We start from the raw sequence: 24,985 nt of genomic DNA, 5'->3' as shown, positions 1-24,985 counted from the left end.
ACATTCACACACAAACAAATTAACAAAATATTAGCAAATAGCAAAGTAAATTAGCAAAATAAAAAGCAGATAGTGATGAATCCCAGGAAATAATGAAAATCTGTTCAGAAAATGAGTGGATCAGCTTTTCACTACGATCAGCTCTGAACCACGGTGTGGCAAAAACTGATGATTAGACAAACAAAAATTATTGCAGAATGAATTTTGCAGATGGACATGATAAATGATGTATATAGCTTATGAGAAGGGAGGGTGAATGAGCTAAATCCTTACATCTGCCCCCATTATTTCTGGGGCTGAAGCAAGACTGAAAATCAATATCCATATACTAAATATTTCAACACTGTAAGCCAACAAACTGTGAAGTAAAATATATTCTAAAACTTAATTTCATAGAAACCGTACCTGGAATGCCAGGTTCTAAATTAGAGTTTTGGGATTCTCTAGAATTCTGCAGTAGAAAATGGCAGTGCCCAGCCCCTGGCCCTGACTGCTCCATTCTTTCCTTCCTGCGCCTGCCTTGAGAGAGCCTACATGGGGTCAGTGACCTTTGGTCTATGCTGAGCCTCTCTCTGCAAACAGCTGCCCTTGTTATTCCTCAGGCCGGGGACTCCCACATCATCTGCAAGGTCTCTCTGAAGAGGGATGAGGGAACCCAGCAACACTGGGAGGTGGTCCGGGAAACAAACTGGATAGCCAGTTCTCCCATCCCTTTGAGTAGCCATCAAAATATGATCAATAAGGGAACAGTTTTGGGTCAGGATATCTCCTTGGATTCCTTACCCAGTGAGAAGGAATGAAACTGAAAGAGGGACACAGCTACACTGAAAAAAACCCAAACAAAACAAAACAAATGTAAAACAACCGCAACAACTAGTGGTGACAAATGGCTGTCTCCAGGAGAAGATAAAGGAGGCAAGCCAGAGTCTGTTCTTTGTCTCCAAATGCGTTGTATATTCATTTGACCTTTAAAAACAGTTGCCTGGGCTGGGCGGTGGTGGCGCACGCTTGTAATCCCAGCACTCTGGGAGGCAGAGGCAGGTGGATTTCTAAGTTCGAGGCCAGCCTGGTCTACTGAGTGAGTTCCAAGACAGCCAGGGCTACACAGAGACCCTGTCTCAGGAAATAAAAAACAAACAAACAAACAAACAAACAAAAACAAACAAACAAACAAAAAACATTTGCCTGCCTGCTCATACTGTAATCCCGGCACTTGGAGGCAGAGGCAGAGGCAGGGGCAGGGGCAGGGGCAAGGGCAAGGAAAAGATCAGAGACAGGAATGTGAATTCAAGGCCAGCCTAGGCAACATGTTAAATTCCAGATCAATCTGGGCTACACAGTTAGACCCTATCTCAAAAAAACCAAAGCCCCTAAACCATATGGTAACAACAAAACAATGTTTTTGTATTCTCTCTCTCTCTCTCTCTTCCTCTCTCTCTCTCTCTCTCTCTCTCTCTCTCTCTCTCTCTCTCTCTCTCTCTCGTGTGTGTGTGTGTGTGTGTGTGTGTGTGTGTGTGTGTGTGTGTATGTTCCAGCACTGATACCAATAGCCCTAATTCTCTTCCCCTTTAAGTAGAACCACTCAGGTAAAGCCAGATGCTTAACTTTGCTGCAGGAAAAAAAAAAATCAGGACAAATGGGAGTGAAGTAAAAACTGAGTTTATTAAGATAAGAGAGAGGGTGCACAAGTTAAAGGCGATTGCTGCCAGGTCTCCCAAGAGCAGACCCTGGCAGCCTCCTTTATCTTCTCCCTGGAGACGGCCATTTTCTGATCTCCTGGACCAGCATGGTCAAAGGAAAGAACTGGTATTTCACATACTTGCAACAGCACAAGGCGCGCGCACACACACACACACACACACACACACACACAGAGGCTGGAGAGCTGGCTCAGTGGGTAAAGACAATTACCATCAAGTCGGATAACCTGATTTAATCCCCAAGACCCAAACTGTAGAGAGAACTGACCCCAGAAAGTTGTCCTCTGGCTTTCACATGGGGGTGGTGAGCACACCTGTGCCTCCCCAATAAATAAAATAAAAACAACAAAACTTAAGGAAAAAATATACTTTAGATTTTTTAAGCTTGGTTTTGGTTTATTCTAGTTTTGTTTTGTTTTGATACAGGGTTTCTCTGGCAACACTTGTTCCCCTGTGCATCCCTTGCTGTCCTCAAACTTGCTGTATACACCAAGTTGGCCTTGAACTCAGAGATCTGCCTACTTCTGCCTCCCAAATGCTAGAATTAAAGGTATACACCACCAACACCTGACATACATTAGATTTAAAGTGCATAGTTGATTTGTTATTTGAGATTGCTTCAAGAAAGACAATTAGATCTGGGGGTGGGGAGGGGAGAGGGGCTTCTTTCCCTCTTGTGGGCTTTTTCCCCTTGATGTCCTGAGACATCATTTTAAAGATCAGGTTCCTTACTAGTCAGAGAACTCAAAAAGTAGGCTAGACTGGCTAGCCACTGAGCTGCAGGGATCTGTCTGCCTCTACAGCTCAGTACTGGCCTGAAGAATGAATATAAGAACCTTTAATACGCCTTTTGTTGTTGTTGTTTTGTTTTCTTCAAGACAGGGTTTCTGGTTTCTCTGTGTAGCCCTGGCTGTCCTGGAGCTCACTCTGTAGACCAGGCTGGCCTCGAACTCAAATCAGCCTGCCTCTGCCTCCCAGGTGCTGCGCCTTTAATCCCAGCACTTGGGAGGCAGAGACAGGTGGATTTCTGAGTTCGAGGCCAGCCAGGTCTACAGAGTTCCAGGACAGCTAGGGCTATATAAACTGTCTTGCAAAAACAAACAAACAAAAAAAACAAAAAAACCTAAAGAAAATGCTCAGGGAAAAGAGCGGCTCTGTGAACCCCTGCAGTGCTCTATGCGGGAGAAATGAATGCCTCGGTCCCGTCTGTGTGAAGGCCGCGGAGATGGGGGCAGCGGGGCTGGGATACAGGAGATCCACGCCGCTCGGGCGTAGCCAGCGCGCGGTCACTCCCAGGCCTGCCCCAGGCTCGCCCCGCCCCGGGGGCGGGCCCAGGATTCTGCGCGTGGGGGCGGGCCCTGGCGCTAGGGGGCGGGGCCTGGCGCTCCGTGCCGGGGGCGGAGCCGGGCCGGGCACACCGGGCCGGTTGGGGGCTCCGCTCCTCGGTGAGAGCAACCGGAGCCCCGGCCACGAAGGGGTGCGACCCCCCTCTGGCCCCGCCCTCACGGCTGAAGCCCGGCCAATCAGAGCTGTTTTTACTGGCGAGTGGGCCGAGCCGGCCCAGCTGCTCTGAGGCTCTGGCATGGTAACGTCCCCGCGCGGGGGTGGAGAGGCCCGGGGCTGTCTCACAGCGCCCCCTGCGGCCCGGGCTCGGGCCGGGGAGGCGGGAGGGCCGCCGGGGTACCCGGGACCCTGAGGGAGGGCGAGGGGACCGAGGGGGGAGGGAACGAAGCCCCGTAGGTAGGTGGGGGCGGGGATTGAGGGTAGAAGGGGCGGGGAGGCCATTATGGAGCATGGCGCGGGGGCGGGGGTGGGGGTGCGACCCGGGGCCGAGGGGACGGAGAGCTGAGGAGGCGCTGTGTGAGGAAGGGGTGAAGTGAACGGTGGGTCTGAGAAGACGAGAGGGCGGGAGGTGGAAACCGGTTTCCAATCCTAGGCTATTTGGCGTGGCCCGCGCCCCTCCCCCGACCCGGGCTGGTCTCCCGTGGAAGCCCTGAGTGCCCCTTTGGACCTTAGGGGACCCCCTTCTCCACCCACCGCTTCACAAAACCCGGCTTCTGAGGTTAGGGGGCTTCTGAGAGGAAAGAGGCTCCTGGTGTTCACCTCAGAACTGGAGTAGTCCAAGAAATGGAGCAGAGGCCCCTTGGTCCTAACCCTGGCTCTGCATTCAAACAGACTGTCATAACTCTGTGTGACCTTGGGCGAGTCACTGCCTTTCTTTGGACCTCGGATTCCCCATTGACTTTTAAAAGGAAAATGGGCGAAGTGATAAACCAAATCTCCCATCAGTTGCACAAGGGGGCGCGATGTGAGGAGGGGATTTAGTCGAATGGGTTCTAGGGTGCAGGGAGTATGGAGTGGAGACCTTCAGCCAGACTGGGGAAAATTTCCCGGGATTTGTGGATAACAGATTTAAAGCTTGGAAGGCTGGGATCTGGTAGGCCTGGGCCTTGGGAATCCTGTTGGAGAAATGGGAGAACTCTGTAAATAGAGGAAGTTGAACCCTGGTGCAAAAAAGATGAAATCCAGAAGTAAACAACGTCTTATTCTTCGGAAGAGTGAAGAGGTGATGGATGATCAGAAGCAAAATGTTGTATTCTAGAAAGATCTTCAGGCTCTTTGTGGGGTGAAGAAGAAATGCTAGGGCCTACACACCAGAGTAGAGGCTAGGAACTGGGTTGGGGAGGGACTGGTCCTGTTGGGACTCCGCAGGTCAGTGCAGACAGCTGGGTGATTGGGCTCAGCTGTCCTTTGCAGCACTATATACATTGAACCCAGGGCCTTGTTAATGCCAGCAAGTGCTATAGTGCTGAACTACTCTGCCAACCCTGTTTCTTTTTGATGATGGCTGCCTCCTTTAGAGAAATATGCCTCCTAGCCTTCATTTTCTTATAGTTCCTTTGGTGAATAAGTCAGACTAGGCCTGGCTGTCTCAGAATCTCAGGATTGAGATTTAAAAAGATTTAAAAAAAAAAATGAGGCGAAGAAATGTCATCTGTGGCATCCTTCTTTCTGGGAGGCAGCTTTATGGGGTCAGACTGCTTGGATTTCAAACCTGCCTCTGCCATTTAATCTCTAAGAACCGTAGCCAAGAAGTAACGTGTCAGAGCCCCAGTTTCCAAAAAAAAAAAAAAAAAGAAAGAAAGAAAAAAACTTGGAAGGCAGAGGCAGGCGGATTTCTGAGTTCGAGGCCAGCCTGGTCTACAGAGTGAAGTGAGCTCCAGGACAGCCAGGGCTACACAGAGAAACCCTGTCTAGGAAAACAAACAAACAAACAACCCCAGCTCCTCCATGAAATGGGGATAATTTCTCAGAAAGTTGTGAGGATTAAATGGGCAGCTGGTATGACTCTGGCTCATAATATGCACCCAGCATAATGTTAAATTTAGCTGTGATTTCTGTTCTCTTCCCTGTTTCTGTATCCTTGTCTTTTTCTGTGTTCTTCTGAGATGCCCCTTAGATCTGAAGGCTGAGGATTGATTACATCTTGTATCAGGATGCTCCTCCCACTGCTCTCCCTGAATGTGTGATGACTAGATTGCCAAGGGTCTCAGCATTGACTCTCCCCTGCCCAGAATGTGTGCCCAGGGATGGCCGACAGGGAGGACCGACAGGTCGCTTGTCTTCAGCGTCCGTCCTTCCTTCTGTCCTTTTGCACTGGTCCCTTCAGAGTTCACTCAGAAGTGTTACTGTCGCAAAGTTGTATTGCTATTGCCTCAGGTGAGAGGGACAGAAAAGAAAGGACAGCACAGGGGAAGCCTCGGGAGAAGGGATGGAAGGCCCATGGTCATTTCCATTCATCCCACCCCCTGCCTTCCTTGGGTAACTGATTAAAATGGGCTGGGGTTTGAATTCTGCTCGGAAGTCTCCATACAGTTAGCTTTCTATCATGTAAATTTTCCCATATGAGTATTTGATACCTGCTGCCTTCCACCAAGGTAAAGAATATCTACCATTTCACAGGCTTCTATTAAAGACTATACTCAAGAGAATTTATACAAACAAACGAATGCAAACAGTGTTTTAGGTAGTATGCATAATCCAAGGTTAGGAATGAGACAGTGTCATCAAAGCACCTCAGGTGTAGGTAGGGCCTCCCTGTCTAGACAATCAGGGAATTTAAACCAAGAGAAAACTCAGGTTGTCAAAATGGCTTAGTGGTTTAAGTGCTTGCTGCGATGGCAGAAGGATTGAAGTTCAGATCCCCAGAACGTACAAAAATACTCAGCTCCCTGTAATTCTAGCCTTTGAGTGCAGAGACTGGATCACCAAAGCAAGATAGCCAGTGAGGCTGGCTCTGTCAGTGAGCTCTGACCCTGCTCTCCTCAAGGAACAGGGTAAAAGATTGATCAAGGATAATTCTTAACATCAGCTTTGGGCCTCTGCATGCTCATTCGCCTCACAAGGCCTCAAACATTATGAAATGGGGAAAGAAAGAAGAAAGAAAAGCTCACTTCCAAAATGCAGCATGCTGGAGTGGTGAGGTGGCACTCTCAGAAGCCCAGCAAATGCTCAGAAGTACAAGCAACTGCCAAGTGGTGCACGCAGTCTTAAACGGACAGAGTGAGGGTGTGTGGGAGTGTAAAAGTAAAATGGAGTGAACATTGGATTATCTTGAACAAAACAAGAGAAATCTAACAATTCCTGTACAGATAGTTAACTGGGGCCGGGCAGTGGTGGTATATGCCTTTAATCCTAGCACTTGGGAGGCAGAGGCCAGTGGATTTCTGAGTTCAAGGCCAACCTGGTCTACAGAGTGAGTTCCAGGACAGCCAGGGCTACACAGGGAAACCCTGTCTAGAAAACAAACAAACAAACAAACAAACAAACAAAAAAGTTAATTGGGAAGCCCTGGCCACAAGATGGGCCAGATGTGGGACTGGCTGTATTAAAAGGCTTTGGATGGTAGATGAAGGGGGAAAAAGTATTTAATTTTTATTTTTTTGAGACAGTGTTTCCTCTGTGTAGTCCTGGCTTTCTTGTAACTCACTCTAGATTCTGTGGCCTTGAACTCAGAAATTCACCTGCCTCTGCCTCTCAAGTTCTGGGACTAAAGGTGTATGCCACCATGCCCAATTTACTAATTTATGTATTTATTTTGAGACAGGGTCTCCCTCTGTAGCTTTGGCTGTTCTGGAACTTGATATGTAGACCAAGATAGCCTTGAACTTGCTGAGATCCACCTGCCTTTGCCTCCAAACTTAAAGGCATGTGCCAAATTAAGAATACCTGGCTCTAAGTTGAGGAATTTTATAGTGTAGGCAGTAGCCACCACTGTTTTTTTTTTTTTTTAAGATTTATTTATTATTATATGTAAGTACACTGTAGCTGTCTTCAGACACTCAAGAAGAGGGCGTCAGGTCTCATTACGGATAGTTGTGAGCTACCATGTGGTTGCTGGGATTTGAACTCAGGACCTTCGGAAGAGCAGTCAGTGCTCTTAACCACTGAGCCACCTCTCCAGCCCTCTTTTTTCTTCTTCTTCTTTTTTTTTTCTTCCTTTGTGTAGCCCTGGCTGTCCTGGAACTCACTCTGTAGACCAGGCTGGCCTCGAACTCAGAAATCTGCCTGCCTCTGCCTCCCAAGTGCTGGGACTAAAGGCCTGCACCACCACCGCCTGGCGCCAATGTTCATTCTTAAGATGAGGTTTGAATCTTGATGATTTAGTCACTTTCAGGGAAGGTTGGTATAAAAACACTGCTTTCTATGGTAGGCATTGCGCTTCTAGGGAGGACAGATGGGATTTAGTTGGCTCATCTGAAGCCAGCTGTGGGACTGACATACTGTTTAGCATTACTCTGAATGACCTTCTCACATGGTAAGAGAGGAGTACCAACAGTGTGGAATGGCATTCCTATAATTCTAGCACTTGGAGGTGGAGGCAAGAAGATCAGGAGTTCAAGACCAGCCCAAGCCACCCAAGACACTGTCTCATCCAACCTTGGCACATGGCTGTGATCCTCACACTTGGAAGGCTGAGGGAAGAGGATTGGTTGGTTGTAGGTTTGAGGCTAGAGTTAGAGTGGGGCATAGAGTGAGTCCCACCCAGCCAGCCTTATTTTAAAGTGATAACCTGTCTCGAAGGTTTTGGGAACATTTGGGGTGATATTCAGAGTCTCTTCCAGCTCTAAATTGTGTTTTCTTGATAAGGAGGCCTTATCAGAGGCCACCAAGTTTGGTGGGACTTGCCAAGACCAGCCAAGTCAATGAACTGCCCCACTTAAGTTTTTCTATAATTTCTATTACTCATTTGGATGACAGCACATGTGCTACAGAGCATGTGTGGAGGCAGATCTTCAGGCTTGAAGGCAAAGTCCTTAATCCACCAAGCCCTCTCACTAGCTCATTTACTGCTTATTTTTTGAGGCAGAGTCTCCACAGCCCACCCTGGCCTGGAACCTATTACACAGTCCACACTGAACTCCAACTCCTAATCCTCCTATATTCATCTTCCTAGGGCTGGCATTACAGTGTTGAGCTACTGTGCTGAGTTACCGTTACATTCTAGTGCAGTTGCTCTAAATGTTATAGTTCATTAAATCCAAAATGTGAGGATTCATGTTTTTGTTTTTTTCTATAAAATAATTTTTCTAAATAAATTATTTGTTATGTATATAATATTCTGTCTGCATGCTATAAGAGGGCATCAGATCCCAAAATAGGTGGCTGTGAGCCACCGAGTGGTTGCTGGGAATTGAATTCACGACCTCTGGAAGAAAAGCCAGTGCTCTTAACCTCTGAGCGATCTCTTCAACCTGAGGATCTATGTTTAATAGAGTATATGTTTTAATGCCCATGAGACAGTCTGTTTGGAATTATACTAATGACTGTAAACTTGTGATGGTGACTCCTGGCAGGAAGGTGTGTGGTGTTGAGCATATAAATGAGGCTCTGGCCAGTGCAGTGGATTGCTGAAATGTCTGTTGGTTGTGAAGTGTGTGTGGGACATAAGAGAGGTGCCGGATGCACAGCTGAGTGCCTGAGCTGGGAGAGCTAAGTGTGGCTGGAGCACAGAAGATGGTCTGGAAGAGGCTGGCAAGGTCGTTGGCCTTATAGACCTGGGCAGGATCTTGATCTTTGCTCTCAGAACAGTGGGAAACCAATGGAGAATCTGTACAGGTGCATATGGGTCTGATGTGTATTTTGGAGGGCATTATGGGTACAGATAGAAGTGGGTATGAGGATAACAGTTTAGGAGGCCACATAGTAGATCAAATCGGATCAGGCCATAGTAGATCAGTGGTTTGGGTATGATATGTGAGAAAAAAAGGAAAGAATACCTAGATGGAAGAACTCTTTTTTTTTTTTTTAATTTGGTTTTTTTCGGGACAGGGTTTCTCTGTATAGCCCTGGCTGTCCTGGAACTCACTCTGTAGACCAGGTTGGCCTCAAACTCAGAAATCTGCCTGCCTCTGCCTCCCAGAGTGCTGGGATTACAGGCGTGCACCACCACTGCCTGGCTTGGAAGAACTCTTTTGGAAGTAAAACTGAGAGCTGGGTGATGGATCATCAAGGAGGCTCTAGACAGTGACTCCAAGTCCGTCTTCAGCAGATGACTAGATAATGTGGTGGTGCTGGGCCTGATAAGACTGAACGATGATTACTTGGTAGGTTTAAGAGGCTGGATAAATGGCTCAGTGCTTAAGAGCACTGGCTGCTTCTTCCAGAGGACCCTGCTTCAATTCCCAGCACCCACATGGCAGCTTACATATATCTGTAACTTCAGTTTTAAGGCTTCTCATACCCTCACACAGACATACATGCAGGCAAAACACCAATGCACATTACATAATAATTGTGTGTGTGTGTGTGTGTCTGTTAAAGCAGCTTAAGGTGAAATAGTAGAGCATAAAGTTGATATCCTATGGCAAGTCATTTCTGACATTCCATACAGATATAATCTCCAGATAGGAATAGTGTGCGTAGTTGAAGGTAGAGGGTAGAGAATTTCAGTAGCTTTGGACATAGCTACTTAGGACAAGGGAAAGGATATTTCTAGAGATAAAAGACTACAAAGCAGTTTGAGCTCCCAGGCCTCCTCAGGAGAGGGGTAACAAACAGCTGTGAGGTAGCTCCTGCCCATCCAATCTTCCACCTCTTCCTGAAGCTCTGCTGCTGCTCCTCAGTTTCTGCTACATCTTCACCTTCTAAAAAGTGTTTGAGCCCAGCATGGGCAAACCTAACCCCAGTACCCAGGGGCAGAGGCAGGAGGATGTCTTGAGTTCCTAGCTAATCTGGTCTACAGAGTGAGTTTCAGGGTAGCCAAGGCACGTGATACCCTGTCTCAAAAACAAAACTAAACAACATAAGACCGTCTGTCTGTCTCTCTGTGTCTATGCCCAGAGACCAGATGAAGGCAACCAGTATTTTATTCATCCCTCACTGCCAAATTTTCTAGAGGTAGAGCCTCTCATTGAACTGGAGGTAAGCTGGCAGCCAGTTTTCATACACAATAAAGCGTCATTGCACCTTGCCTCCCCCAACTTATCAGTATATCTTTAGATGTGGGCATCGATCCATATCTTAGTAATGAGTTTCCTCATTCTTATGACTGTGCTCCATTTTATGTTTTTGTCTCATTAATGGATATTTAGGCTTATTCTCATTTCTGTTTATAAATATGTTAAAATGAAGATTTTTCTATATCTTATTTTATATATATATACACAATGATTTGTACATCATTCTCTGTGTGTGTGTGTATATATACACACAGAAAGAGAGAATGACATTTTAGAATTGGAAAGTTTTATAAAGAGATTTGCTTAATTTGCTTTAAATTCATTCGGTATTTATTGAGTACCTATTATGTGCCAGACCCTGAGGCAGGTACCAGGAATCCAGCTTTCAGCAAGTCTCGTGAGCCAAGCTTCTGTGGAATGGCATCACTCTCTAGTAGGGCAAAATATCAGAGGAAAAATTGAAGAAAGCTACTTTATCGTGTGGTCAGCCATTAGGGCAAGACAGGAACACTTGGACTGTGCTAGCCTATGCCTACGTTCAGGGTCTGTAGAGAAAAGGCACCATCAGAGGTGGGGATGATGGTTTGGGAATAAGACGTAGAGAATGGAGATGAGTGGGCACGAGTCTGGTTAGGGAGGAAGCTGGCTATAGAGAGACTAGGGCTGTAAAGGAACAGCAGCTCGGGATCAAATCTTCAGTCTAGTCAATTGAATGAGGAAAGATGTCAACCCCTAACTGGCTTGAGGGAGGGCCAAGATGACGGGTTGAAGTCATGGGGAGAACCAGATGCCTGTTGCACAGAACAGAGGCTTCTATGCCTCTGTTATGGCATTGGCAAAATGGGCACTCCTAAAGTAAAAATGATATGAAAGACTCCATCAGCTGGCTTCTGGGCTAGCACTAGAGCATAGAGTTCAGAAGGATTCAGACTTGGGATGGGCAGGAAATGGGGCTTGGAATCTCCCTCCTCAACTTGTGTTTCTCTTTCATCCTCACCCCTCCTGCTTCCCTTCTGCAAAAGCCCATCTCTGTGCCCATCCTGGGTCCTATGACTTTTCTCTCCCTCAACAGTCGGTTCCCGATTCTGGTCCCCGGCCCCCAGCAGCGCCTGCCCCCTTCCCACCGGGGCCCCCCATGATGCCACCACCCTTCGTAAGTTTTATGTGTTTCTCTGGGCTTGGCTTTTCCAGCCTGCACCCTCAGCCCCCACCCTACCACTGCCGTGTTGCCAGGACTTGTCACACACCCTTTTGCTGCCTTTGGAAGATGGGTTGTGTTGAGCACTGGGCTGGGGAGAGCTGCTCTTAAACTCCATTCCACAAAGTGGCAATTCTCCCTTTTTGTTTTGTCCTTGGGATACAAGGGGCTGGAGGTAGGAGAAATGGAAGGGAACGACTTCCAGTAGAGCGAGGCCTGGGAGGCTTCTTTCTTTTTCATTATTCCTTACTGTGATCCTTACAGAAGCCTCTGACTTTGGGCTGGAATAGCATTGGTGGTCATGAGTTAGAAGGGACGGGAGGCAAGCGACTAGGACCCTTGCCTTGCCCCTTCCCCCCGCAGGCTTCAGGGAGTGCAGCCTCCCTCGTCTGTCTGTTTCCTTGCCCTTTTCCTCTCCCTCTCTCACTTGTTAGGAAGCGGTGTGCTTGCCATTATGCCCGAGAACTCCTGGATTACCTGCCTTTCTCAGTAGTGAGGAGGGAGACAGTCTTATGTCTTTACTTCTCAATGGAAAGTCTTGGATCGAAGGCTGGGATGAGGGCTGGGTAGTTCCTGAGATAGGTGGTCTCTGCCATAATAAGAGTTTCTTTTTCTTTCCTCCTTTCTAGATGCCCCCTCCAGGGCTCCCACCTCCTTTTCCTCCAATGGGGCTCCCCCCTATGAGTCAGAGACCACCGGCTATTCCCCCCATGCCACCTGGCATACTGCCACCAATGCTTCCACCAATGGGGGCACCACCACCACTTACACAGGTAACTGTGCTTTCCACAGGGGTCTTTAGCTGGGAGAGAAGTGGGAGGGAAGGGAACTTTGGGCTAGACTCATGCCTGTTTGTCTGCTGAGTGACTAAAACAGCTCTTAGGCATGTGAACCTGAAGACGGTCAGAGTATGTGCCCATGGTGAGAGTCCGACCCTAAAGGGATCTCTTAGGGATCCCAGCTCAAAGAGACTATTTTGCCCTTTCTTACCCTAACATTGGCTACTGGTCTTTATATCCATAGATACCAGGAATGGTCCCTCCGATGATGCCGGGGATGCTGATGCCAGCGGTGCCTGTCACTGCAGCGGTAAGCACACGCTAGGGGTTAGCAGGAAGCAGGTTCTGTCTGACTCGGAATGCATGGATGTGAGCTCTGTTCTTTCCCTTCTTTCATATCTCCCGTGGTCTGGGGCTGCGTTCCTCATATTCAAATCCTCGACAGCCACACACTCAGCAGTTGTGGTTTCCCTCCCTGTCAAGTGGGACGAAGGCAACATGTTTTCTCTCCTTACTTCTCATGTCACCCAACACCCTTAAAGAACACACTCATCCAGATACTCTGCATCCTAGACATGCTAAGAAGGCTTCTTCATATCACATCCTGTTTCCTCTGGAAGGGGCAGTGGCACCCTGTGCTGCTGTTGCTCAGTGTAGTGAGTCTTGAGTTGGGTGTCGAATTTTGACATCTACTGTGAAGAGATGGATCTCAGGAGTTGACTCAACAAAATACTCTTGTGGAAAATGAAGAAAGGAGCTACTGTACGACTGACTCCCCCTGGGATCTGAGAGTCACAGCCTTGGTGGGGGTGGAGGGAATAGGACTGTTAGTCAGTCAGCAGAGATCCCTGGGAACAGGACACACAGATCCTGGCCTGGCCTGCTTCTCCATTCCCCCATGGCCTGGGTCCTGGGGGCCACTGGGCTTGGCCCCAACCCTTCCCCCTCCTCTTTCTTCGGCAGACGGCTCCGGGTGCGGACACCGCCAGCTGTGAGTCTTCTGGGGGCCTGCTCCCCCCAGGCTCGGAGGTTGGGGGGCACAGGGGAGAGGGGACCATGGACTGGAGCCCACGCTGGATCATGCCTGTTGGGATGTTGATGGGAACAGGGGGACATTTATGGGATGGAATAAGGGAGGACTAAGTGGGGAGAAGATGGGGATTTGGAGCAAGGGCTTAGCAGGCTTCCTTTGTCTTCTTTTCTAGCTGCTGTGACTGGGACAGGCCCTCCGGTGAGTGCTTCCAGTTTAGGTCTCTGGGTAGAAGGGAGACTGACGGCTAAGTCTTCGGGAAAGGAGCCTCATGACAATTCTGTGCTTCTCCCCCTCCCCCAGAGGGCCTTATGGAGTGAACACGTGGCCCCTGATGGGCGCATCTACTACTACAATGCTGATGATAAGCAATCCGTGTGGGAGAAGCCCAGCGTACTCAAGTCTAAGGCAGAGGTCCTGAGTGGGGCTTTCTTGTTCTTCCTTTCAGCTTCCCTGGTCCTTTCAAGTTCTTGGCCTCCTTTGAGTCTCCAGCCATTCTCATTGTGGTTCCTCTGACCCTAAGATCCCTAACCACCTTCACACTCCTTGTAATTGCCTCCCTAGGCTCTTAGGAGCCACTTTCCCCTTCAGGCAAGGCCAGATGGCAACTAAAGAGTACTGTCTTTACTGTCTTCTACTCCCCTTAGCTCCCTGCCAGGCTGGAGAGCTCTCCAGCTGCTGCTGACTTTTGACCCATCCCCTTACAGCTGCTACTGTCCCAGTGTCCCTGGAAAGAATATAAATCAGACACAGGGAAGCCTTACTACTACAACAACCAGAGTCAGGAGTCCCGGTGGACCCGGCCCAAGGACCTGGATGACCTTGAAGGTGAAGCATCCTGGAGGTAGGGGGGGAAGACTGGGCAAGGCCACTGGGAGTCCTTTGCTATCCCATGACTGCTTTTTTCCCTTACAGCCCTAGTCAAACAAGAGTCTGCAGGGTAAGTTCTTGACTATGTGTCCTTCCTTGGAGCACTTTGGGGAGAGTGAACTCGCTGTTATCCTTCCTTTGAGGGAAGAGGAGTCATTCCTTTATGGGTTCAGCTGCTGCTTAGACCTGGGTCAGAGAAATTGGCACACCCCTGCCTTCCTGTCTCTGCTTTAGTACACCATCACTCTTTGACTTGCCTGCAGAAAACAGCAGACCCAGCAACTACAGACACTACAGCCACAACCACCTCAGCCCCAGCCTGACCCTCCACCTATACCTCCGGGTCCCATGCCAGTGCCCATGGCCCTCCTGGAACCTGAACCAGGTCGAAGTGAAGACTGTGATGTGCTGGAGGCTGCGCAGCCCCTGGAGCAGGGCTTCCTGCAGCGGGAGGAGGGCCCCAGCAGGTATGGGCTGCCTGCCTTTCATTGCAGCCTCAAACTCTCCATCCTCATTCTCTTTAGAGCCTTGGGAGGGACATGTCAAGAGCCCAGCATGACCTCAGAAGGGCTTTCTGGGGAGCAAGAAAAGGACAATAAATTGCTGAGAGTGAAGGGCACTGAAAACTGTAAGGATTATGGGCACTGTGGCTGAGTCCCTTCTACTCTCCAGTTCTGCTGGACAGCATCGGCTACCACAGGAAGAGGAGGAGGCTAAGCCAGAGCCAGAGAGGTCTGGCCTCAGTTGGAGCAACCGGGAGAAAGCAAAGCAGGCATTCAAAGAACTGCTAAGGGACAAGGTGCTGGGGGTAGTGCTCCCAGGGAAGGCCTGGAGGGTTTGAAAGTTAGCAGATTCTAAGACCCATGCCTCTCTGTTCCAGGCTGTCCCTTCCAATGCTTCATGGGAACAGGCCATGAAGATGGTAGTCACTGACCCCCGTTACAGGTACGCTTGAGTAGGGGTGGATAGTCCTTATTGGTGAAAGCAACTGGGCCAGGAAGCTCCCTGAGACATCCCAATTTGAAATGACAGTCAACTGAGTTAACTCTCAATTGGGTGCCGACACTCAGGTCTAAGTGGCTGGGATTGGGTGCAAGAGAAGGAAGAGCTAGAGTAGCTCCAAGATGCAAGGGGAAATGGTACAGCCGTGAGATGCTCAGTGAGGGATTACGGGGAAACAGGACAGCTGTGAGATGCTCAGTGAGGGATTACGGGGGAAACAGTATAGCCGTGAGATGGTTAGGGAGGGATTACGGGGGAAACGATACAGCCATGAGATGCTCAGTGAGGGATTGCTGGTTTGAATTAAAATTAGGAGAGTAGGAGCCCTAAGGAGACAGACATCTGATGGTAACTTGAGAACACGGAAGCAAAAGGGTCCAGTATCTCTTACCCTCACTCCTCATCCCACCCATATTCTGGACACCCGTATGCTAAGTCCATGCATGGGTCCCCAATTTGGTGTTGTGGAGACCTTTCCCCCGTGTCTGTGACCCTGCTTCATGGACTGTCAGGGTAATTCACGCTGCATCCTCTCCTTTCCTCAACTGTCCACTCCAGTGCCTTGCCCAAACTAAGTGAGAAGAAACAGGCATTTAATGCTTACAAGGCTCAGCGGGAGAAAGAGGAGAAAGAGGAGGCCCGGCTGAGAGCCAAGGAGGCCAAGCAGACCCTGCAGCATTTCCTGGAGCAGCATGAACGCATGACCTCCACCACCCGCTACCGGTCAGGGAACTGTACTAGGCTGGGCTGTGGCTCAGGAACTCTGAGAACACACAGGTGCATGGTCTGTTCTCTACCTACTCACAGCCCATGTGCTCCACAGGCGGGCAGAACAGACTTTTGGGGACCTGGAGGTCTGGGCTGTGGTCCCTGAGAGAGATAGAAAAGAAGTTTATGATGATGTCCTCTTCTTCCTGGCCAAGAAGGAGAAGGTAATGGACAGTCACTGGCTGGATTCTCCTGCCCTCAATTTCTTGTGGACCTGGCCACTCATTTCTCTACTCAGTGTCCCTTCTGAATTGGAAGCTGGTGTGGAACTTTGCACTGAGCCAATAACCCTGGGTGAGGGAGGGCAAGGATGACACCGGTTTGTGACTTGGAATTCCTCTCCTTTCTGGGACACAAAGTCTTGAGTCTTGTCCTCCCAAGGTGTTCTACCTACCTCCTTTTCCAGGATCCTCCTTTTCCATCCCTGCCTCACTTTAATCCTGTGTCTTTCCAGGAACAAGCCAAGCAGCTCCGGCGTCGGAATATCCAGGCCCTGAAGAGCATCCTGGATGGGATGAGTAGTGTCAACTTCCAAACCACGTGGTCCCAGGCCCAGCAGTGCCTCATGGAGAACCCCAGCTTTGCTCAGGACCAGCAGCTGCAGAGTAGGCGTGGCTCTGTTCTTTCCTCCTCCGAGACCTGAGACCTCAGGGCCTGCCCTTGCCCCTTCCCTTGCCCTTGGGTTACTGCTCCTCTTGGGACTCTGAGATTTCCAGATGTTTGATGTTACCTCTCTGGTTGGCTTGTTTTGTGTGTGTGGTGCTAAAGACTAAACCCTGGCCCTTACGTACAGTAAGGTCAGCCTGTATCTTACTTTTTACTTTATTTTGCAATGGTAAGAATTGAACCTGGGGCCTCAGTTAGGCAAAGTACTCTACTACTGAGTTCAACCCCTAGTCCTGGGGTCCACTGTTTACATGAACATGTATGTCTTGCAGGAAGATCTCTGGGATAGAAATATGAAATCCTAGAGATGATGGTGATGGTATCTAGTTCATATGATATGGTCTATGTGGGCCTTCACTGTAGTTAGAATTGCTGTCTGTGCACACCATCTGAACCTACACTGAAGCCTGACTGCTTCCAGCCCCAGGGTGTGATGCCTCGGACTGTAGGATAGCTAGGACTACATGGTGGTTTCGAAGAACTGAATTCCTTAGAGTTGAATGCGTGCTAATTTTCTCCAGTACAATTAACACTTGCCCAAGAACTACCAGTACAGTGACTGCTCCCATGAAGCCCTGCTCCACATTTTTCTACCCCTTGGGAGTCCCCAGCACCTATATGGGAAGCATTCTTGGGACATGGGGTCTGAGGGACTGTCCTCCTGATATGGCACCTGCTAAACTTCTTCCCTGGTGTAGACATGGACAAAGAAGATGCACTTATCTGCTTTGAGGAGCATATCCGAGCTTTGGAGAGAGAGGAGGAGGAAGAGAGGGAACGGGCCCGACTCCGGGAGCGGCGACAGCAGCGGAAGAATCGGGAGGCCTTTCAGGTGTGTTCATACGCTTCATGATCAGTCTAGAGCACAGCCTCTTTGCAGTGGCCTGCCTCTGAGGTTGTCTGTTGACTGGCCTCCTTCAAGTTCCACCAAGCCACTCTGCAGTAGTGCTCCATCAGGGAGATAGGCTCTGTGTACCACATTCAGACATGAGTGGCAGCTAGACCAAGTCTCTCTTCCTTTGGGTGAGAGCCAGACAGTTCTTCCTCAGCTTAGGAGTAGTGATCGTGGGTTGACAAGGCTGGTCGTAGCAGGAAATTGTGCTCCGAGGTCTCTGATTTATCGCCTCCAGGCTGGCTTATTGGCTGTATATTCATATTTTCTCCTTCGACACCAGCCATGTTTCCCCAACTATCTCCTTCTCCTTCCTCTCTTCTGACTTTCCCCTGTTCAGACCTTCCTGGACGAGCTGCATGAGACAGGGCAGCTGCACTCCATGTCCACCTGGATGGAGCTGTACCCAGCCGTCAGCACGGATGTTCGCTTTGCCAACATGCTGGGCCAGCCGGGTAAGGCAGCCAGGCTTCCCCTTGTCTGCTCTGCTTTCCTACCCTGCCAGCCTCTCTGGACTTAACTCCCTGGTCCTGTCCTTGACCCTCCCCTGAGCCTTGGGAAGCTGCCGCCCGCCAGGCCCCATCTCTCCCTTTCTGCAGGCTCTACTCCTCTGGACTTGTTCAAGTTCTATGTGGAGGAGTTGAAGGCTCGATTCCATGATGAGAAGAAGATCATAAAGGATATTCTTAAGGTGAGGGAGACCTGGAGTTATGTATGGACAGGCTGGGTGTAAGCCACATTCCCTAGAACAGGACTCCCTAAGTCATGTTTTTCAGGAATGTGGCAGCTTGCACTGGGGATACAAATACACATTTTCTAGCCAGATATAGTGAGTGAAGCATATCAGTTTTCCTAGCACTTGAGAAACTGAGGCAGGAGGATTGCCACAAGTTAAAAGCCAGTGTGACTAAGAAAGTACCAACCAGGTTGAAACCCTGTGTCAGAAAAATAGAATAAAAAAGCAACAAATTGGGTTTTTCCCCCCTCTTACTTAAGAAGTATTAGCCAGGGACTAGTGTTACAACACAGACAGGAATCAGAAGAGGTATTGGTGACCCCACCCTCAGGATGAGTGGATGAAAGAGTGGGATGTTGTGACATAGGAGTACTATAGGGGAAAGGCAAGTGGGTGGGAAGGGCGTAGCCAGCCTGAGAAGCAAGCACAGCAGTTGTAAACTCACATTCCCACATGCTGAGCTCCTGCCTACCTGTAAGGTGGTTTACAATCTGGAAATTTCACATAAAAACCTGTTTTGTTTTGGTTTTTTGAGACAGGGTCTTATGTATTCCAGGCTGGCCTTGAACTCCTGATCCTTCTTCCACTTCCCACACACTGGGATTATAGGTGTGCACCACTCTGCCTGGCTTCACATAAAATCTTCAGTGTCTCTTGCCAGTTTGGATGATGTCAGCACTGGGCTTGTTCTGCAAGGCATGCCATGGGCACTGGCTGCGATGCCATTGTCTTCTTAGAGGAAGAGGGTGAGGTGCTCTTTCCCTCACTACACCTGCTGCTGGCAAGTGTCAGCTGCTGTTCACTAGCCCATGTGCCCTGTCATTTTCTCTACTGGAGAAATAGTTGTTCATGTTTGTCAAACTTACAAGTGTGAGTGAGTGAAGGGGTCATCCTATTCCAAAAGGAAAAAAATGTATTTCTTGACAGAAGTAAATACTATTTTATTATACATAACTCTATTAGTATCCTAATAGTAAACACTATTCTACTAAATACTATATGCATTAAGATACCATACAGTACAGCGACTAGAAGCAGGACCTAGGGTAAAGAGTCCAGATTAGGGGCTGGAGAGATGACTCAGAGGTTAAGAGCATCGACTGCTCTTCCAGAGGTCGAGTTCAATTCCCAGCAACCACATGGTGGCTCACAACCATCTGAAATGGTATCAGATGCCCTCTTCTGGTGTGTCTGAAGACAGCAATGGTGTGTTACATATAATAATAAATCTTTAAAAAGGGGGGGGAGAACCTCCAGATTAAGCTTTTAAGAACTTTTATGAGCATCAGTTTCTGTCTCAGAAGTGGTGAGTGTTCCACCAAGGAACCCCCAGTTACCGTATGGCAACTTTGTGTCTTAAGTTGAGAGGGACATGGTGCTGTCAGGCAGATTGCCTTACAAAGCCATGGATGTTGTAATACAGTCACCTGCTCAGTATGGACTTAATATGCCAAGCCGTGGCTCACACCTTTACTCCCAGAAGGTGAGGAAAAGGTGAGTTGCAGGTCAGCCAGGGCTGCACAACAGATCCTGTCTAAAAACCTGAATGAATTCCCCTAAGAAATGTTTCAAAGTTACTCTTCAATGAGATGCATGCATTGTCCTGGGCTTTTCTCCTGTTTCTCTGGGACCACATGCCCTCTAGAGCTACACAGGGCTTTGGATTGAGCTGTGCTTTTTAGCTCACCCTTGTCTCTGGACTCATCTCGGTACTCTTGTTATCAGTACTTTTTGATACAAAGGTTGGAGAACCACACCATGCCAGAGACTGGGTTAGAGGGATGTAAGAGGGTGAGGAGAAGACCAGTCAGCAGCGATTGCAGAATCTAGGTGGCAGACAAGAGCAAGACACTATAGGAACGCTGAGAAAAAACAGTGTCAAGGCCAAGTCTGGAGGTGGCTCTTCCCCTATTTTCTAATAGAAAAGCTTGTATCTCTTTTGTGCATTAGGATACCATATATGAGATTTTTATTAAAAAGATGGTTAAAGTTGGTTGGGCACAGTGGCAGATGCTTTTAATCCCATCACTTGGAAGGCAGGGGCAGGTGGATCTCTGAGTTAAAGGCCAGCCTGATCTAGAGTGAGCTCTAGGACAGCCAGGACTATACAGAGAAACTTTTGTATTTTAAGATTTATTCATTTTATGTATATGAGTACACTGTCGCTGTCTTCAGACACAAGAAGAGGGCATCAGATTCCATTGCAGATGGTTGTGAGCTACCATGTGGTTGCTGGGAATTGAACTCAGGTCCTCTGGAAGAGCAGTCAGTGCTCTTAACCATCTCTCCAGTCTGAGAAACTTTGTCTTAAAAAAAGATGAAAGTTGGGCTACTGAGATGGCTGAGTAGGTAAAGGGGTTCACCACTGACCTGAGGACCTTAGTTTGATCTCAGGGACCCACATTGGTAGGAGAGAACCAACTTTACATGTGCCAAGGCACATGGGTGCACACATACATACATACAAATGTTTAGACTTTGGGTAGAACCACTAAAATAAAATTGTCAGACTGTTTTGTGAAGTGAATGGCAATACTGTTAAGTGTTAAAGATTTTAAGGAGTGAGAGCCATAATTGGCTACAGAAGACAAGCATTCCACTTGGGAAGTGATCCTTTAAAGTAGCTTGGGCAGGAAGGAGTAAAGCAAACAAAGTATAGATGCCTTTCCTAAGATAGCTAGAGTAACTAGTGGCCTTCTGGGTTTTATCTACACCAACACAGTTATTTTGGATTTCTGTCCTTCATTTGGGCTCCTAGCCATGGAGGCCTGATGATCTGAGTCCCTGTGGCTATCCAGTTACGTGAACTGTAGGGCGTCTCTCATCTCCTAGGACAGTGCAGGAGCACTGTGAGCTCTAGGACCTGAACTTGGAGCAGACAGAAGTCTGGAGACTTGGGCTGGAAGGTTAAGGATGGGTACAGGAGAGCTGCATTAGATTAGCCAGTTTGGCATGGGTTGGGAACTGATAGGGAAGATGTAGATCAGGTAAAAAGTTAGTGTAAGGGCAATTCTCAGGAACACTCACACAAGGGAAGTGACAACAACAACAAAAGGCCCTGGAGAAGAGGGTACTGCATACATTTCACAATAATCTGCTCATTGGCCCAAAAACCTTTGCAAATTGGGGATAATCCATATATAAGAGATAAATAACATTTAGAATTTTATAATAATCTCTTATTCTTTTCCTTCTGCTGTGTCTAAGGAATTGAAACTGAGGAAAAGCAGCAGTTAGCTAGCTTGAGAACCTAAAAGCAAAATGGAGGGATTCTAAGTGAAGTGAGCTCCTCCTAGGGAGGAGAGTGAAGAGGATGTAGTCCAACAAGCCTTCCCTAAGGGACCAGGGAGACCAGGCCTGCCCTGCAAGCACAGGGCCTGTGCTTGCATCCTTAGCACCGGCATAGAATTTGGGTATGCTTGCAACCCAGCCTGATAGTTTAACCAAAATGGAGGGCTTCAGTTTCAGTGAGACTCAAGTCTCATGGGAAGGAGACAGCTGTATACCCAAAGTCCTCTGGTTGTGACCTCACTCATACAGAAAGGACATATTCAGGAAGGGCTGAACTTTGACTGAGAAAGGACCCCTGGGGATGGCAGTCTGTACTCCTGCCATCAGCAGGCAGGAAGACTGTGTGGAAGGACAGGAAAGCTGGCCTGTGACAATATTCCATTTACCTATGAGCTTGGCCAAGTGAGATTCCTCTCCCGCACCTTAATGTCACTAGCACATGGAGGTTTTTTGATGAGAAATATAGAACCTAGTTGTGTACTTAGAATGACCATGTTTTTAATATTGATGGAGAGCTATACACTTGATGGTCAACATCTTATTCTGGGCCTATGTAATCAGAGTAGGTGTGGTGCCTGAAAGCAGATTTGGGATTGGGATTTAGACCGGGGATATGTTAGAACAAGTGATTTCATTTTTCATGTCTGCATACAATTAGAAGACTGACTTAGTATGACAGGATTAGTGGAGAAACGTGTCAAGCACCCAGCAGAGACCCTATTACCCAGTAAGCACCCAGTACGAGAGGCTAAGGGTACAGATCAGATGTTAAGCATGCATGGCAGTCTCCATGACCAGCAGGAAGGCCCAGCTGTGGCCAGAGGAATAAAGACCTAATTGTAAAACCTCAGTCATCTATCAAGACAGAAGAGACTTCCTGACTCTTGGCTCCATAGGAATCGGAATGGGGCCTGTAAGGTGAAGACTTAGCATGGTTTCCAAGGTGTGTCACAAGTCTTACGGGTCCTATTGAGGGCAGAGGCCAGGCATGAACACCTTGCAGCCTGATCCTTTTTGCCCATTGGCCTTGGGCCTTGGGCCTGTGGTGCCCCTGGCCTTCACGCACTGCTGTGCCCACAGGACCGGGGCTTCTGTGTGGAGGTGAACACAGCATTTGAGGACTTCGCCCACGTCATAAGCTTTGACAAGAGGGCTGCTGCGCTGGACGCAGGCAACATCAAGCTGACCTTCAATAGTGTGAGGGGATGGGCAGGGCTGGGTGGTCTTCTCACTCGCTCACCCCAGTGTCTTGTTCCTCCTAACTGCCCTGCTGATTCTGTGGGGTTTGGGACACATCCTCCTACCTCTTACGGTACTCCTGACCCTGTTCTGTTCTCTTTTGCCTTCAGCTGCTGGAAAAAGCAGAGGCACGGGAGCGGGAACGGGAGAAGGAGGAGGCCCGAAGGATGCGGCGCAGAGAAGCTGCCTTTCGAAGCATGCTGAGGCAGGCCGTGCCTGCTCTGGAGCTGGGCACTGCCTGGGAAGAGGTCAGAAGCACAGCCTGGCCCCAATCACCCTCAGGCCTGAGGGCAGCGGAGCTTCTCCACCACTGAGGGCCCACCCCAGTCACAGCACAAGCCCTGGGCCAGCTCCAGTTCCCTTCCTTCCTCTGCCCCAGCCCTGCCCAGTTCTCGTGGCGGTGTCCAAGCTGGTCCAGGCAGGGCCTGGTCTGATCAGCAGTGCTCTCCCCGTTCAAGGTCCGTGAGCGCTTTGTGTGCGACTCAGCCTTTGAGCAGATCACCCTGGAGTCGGAGCGGATCCGGCTCTTCCGAGAGTTCCTGCAGGTGCTGGAGGTGAGGCACTTGGCCACCCTGATCTATGTCTTTGAACTCCTAGGCCTGTATGACTTTCAGTAGCTTGTCACCATGAAGGAAGGCTCTTACCTGCCCAGCCAAGGAAGGGAAGGACGGAGGGTGCCCTAGAGTAGACAGAAGGCCTCGCTGAAGAGGAGGGCACAGTCCTTACCTCTCCCTCTGCCTCTAGCAGACTGAATGCCAGCACCTCCACACCAAAGGCCGAAAGCATGGCAGAAAGGGCAAGAAACACCATCGCAAGCGTTCACACTCACCCTCAGTGAGTCGGCAGGTAGAGGGACATGGGTGAGGCTGGACTGTTTCATACAGATTAAACACCTCTCTCCCTATACATTACCTCCTTGGCTCTGGACTCCCTGTCCCCAGTTCCCAGATGAGGGCTTCTGGAAGACAGAATCTCTGGGCTGACCGGTATCTACTCATCTGCCCAGGGCTCTGAGTCAGATGAAGAGGAGCTGCCCCCACCATCCCTGCGGCCCCCCAAGCGGAGGCGGCGGAATCCCTCAGAATCTGGCTCTGAGCCCTCCTCCTCACTTGATTCAGTTGAAAGTGGGGGTGCTGCTCTCGGAGGACCAGGCTCCCCATCTTCCCACCTTCTTCTTGGGTCAGGTAAGCAGTTCCTAGGAGCATGGTAACTGCAGTGCTGGAGTAGAGGCACAGCAACTCCCAGACCCCTGAGGGCTGACCTGGATGGTAGGGCCTCGCAGTGGAGCAAGACTGCCCAGCCCTGTCCAGACCAGCATCTACAAGGAATGTACTAGACTGAGGGGAACCTCCTCCCAGTGGGACTCAGCACAGTTTTTTTTTTTTTTTTTTTTTTTAAAAACCTTTAGATCATGGTCTTCGGAAAACCAAGAAACCAAAAAAGAAAACTAAGAAAAGAAGACACAAGTCGGTGAGTGGAGGAGTCTCGAGGTTCTGCGGTCATTTCACCTGCCTCCCAGCTGTGCTGCTCAACTGCTGAGATGGGCTCTGAACTCTTACAGACCAGTCCTGACAGCGAGACGGACCCTGAAGACAAAGCTGGTAAGGAGAGTGAAGACAGAGGACAGGAACAGGATAGGGAGCCCCGGCAGGCAGAGCTCCCTAACCGATCCCCAGGCTTTGGAATCAAGAAGGAGAAGGTGAGTGGGAGGACTGGTTTCTGCCCCAGCCTGTGACACACTATCTAGGGGGCTCAGGTAAGTCACACCTTTGCTCAACAGACAGGCTGGGACACATCAGAAAGCGAGCTGAGTGAGGGGGAGCTGGAGAGACGAAGGCGGACACTCCTACAGCAGCTGGATGACCACCAATGACCCCATGAGCTACTTTCTGCCTTGGGACTTCGTGAGGCAGTGACTCCAGGGTTGCCTCAGCATCTGCCTCAGACTTCTTCGTCTGTCTGGTCTGTGTCCACTTTTCCTAAAGTAACCCATCCCCAACACACTACTGTTAGCACCTCTCAAGGTTGCTCTTGGTGTTCAAGGGTCCCCTAGTTCTCAGATAACTAGTGCAGTCCTTGCCCTCAGCCCCAGACCAGAGACGGGCAATCTATACCATGGGGTGGGTGATGCCAGTAGATAGTGTGAGAAGGGGTCTCCAGGAAGAGACGGGCTGGTTGGACACAGCCTGGGTGGCCGAGGGCAGGGTCCTCACCCTCTAGCATCAGTGCCTGCTCTTGCCTGACCTGGCCCTGGGGCTCCACCACTGCTTCCCCTCCTCCTGGGACCTGATGTATGTGTTCTGTTTTGTTTTTTAAATAATATTTATAACATGATCGACAATTACGTTGTCC

General features: G+C 49.2%; 1 protein-coding gene across 6 annotated transcripts; it reads left to right on the top strand.

Annotated features, from left to right (window-relative positions):
* Positions 1 to 3,098: 3,098 nt before the first annotated feature.
* Positions 3,099 to 24,967, top strand: Prpf40b (pre-mRNA processing factor 40 homolog B). 6 transcript variants are annotated; one of them, XM_052161776.1, is made up of 26 exons: positions 3,099 to 3,285; positions 11,235 to 11,315; positions 11,990 to 12,133; positions 12,384 to 12,449; positions 13,103 to 13,130; positions 13,345 to 13,370; positions 13,473 to 13,583; positions 13,877 to 13,997; positions 14,085 to 14,109; positions 14,303 to 14,506; positions 14,712 to 14,838; positions 14,920 to 14,984; positions 15,600 to 15,764; positions 15,865 to 15,973; positions 16,264 to 16,414; positions 17,174 to 17,307; positions 17,708 to 17,822; positions 17,967 to 18,058; positions 22,475 to 22,591; positions 22,744 to 22,881; positions 23,092 to 23,187; positions 23,381 to 23,467; positions 23,640 to 23,817; positions 24,042 to 24,103; positions 24,195 to 24,332; positions 24,414 to 24,967. In XM_052161776.1, the coding sequence occupies exons 1-26, from the start codon at positions 3,283 to 3,285 to the stop codon at positions 24,504 to 24,506; spliced, it is 2,676 nt and encodes an 891-aa protein (XP_052017736.1). In that variant the 5' UTR covers positions 3,099 to 3,282; the 3' UTR covers positions 24,507 to 24,967. The 6 variants fall into 6 exon arrangements, with proteins under 6 accessions (XP_052017736.1, XP_052017734.1, XP_052017735.1 ...); XM_052161774.1 differs by having other exon boundaries at positions 23,381 to 23,479; XM_052161775.1 differs by having other exon boundaries at positions 23,378 to 23,467.
* Positions 24,968 to 24,985: the final 18 nt, after the last annotated feature.

Source organism: Apodemus sylvaticus, chromosome 17, assembly GCF_947179515.1.
Source record: "Apodemus sylvaticus chromosome 17, mApoSyl1.1, whole genome shotgun sequence".
In the NCBI taxonomy this organism is placed as follows: domain Eukaryota; kingdom Metazoa; phylum Chordata; class Mammalia; order Rodentia; family Muridae; genus Apodemus; species Apodemus sylvaticus.
Note: the sequence above shows the minus strand (reverse complement) of the source record. Positions and strands in the feature narration are given on the sequence as shown.

Excerpts from the sequence above, each read along its gene's own strand:
- Prpf40b (XM_052161773.1), top strand. Across the intron at positions 17,823-17,966 it reads CAACATGCTGGGCCAGCCGG|GCTCTACTCCTCTGGACTTG; the intron begins GTAAGGCAGCCA and ends CCCTTTCTGCAG. Across the intron at positions 24,104-24,194 it reads AGAAAAGAAGACACAAGTCG|ACCAGTCCTGACAGCGAGAC; the intron begins GTGAGTGGAGGA and ends GAACTCTTACAG.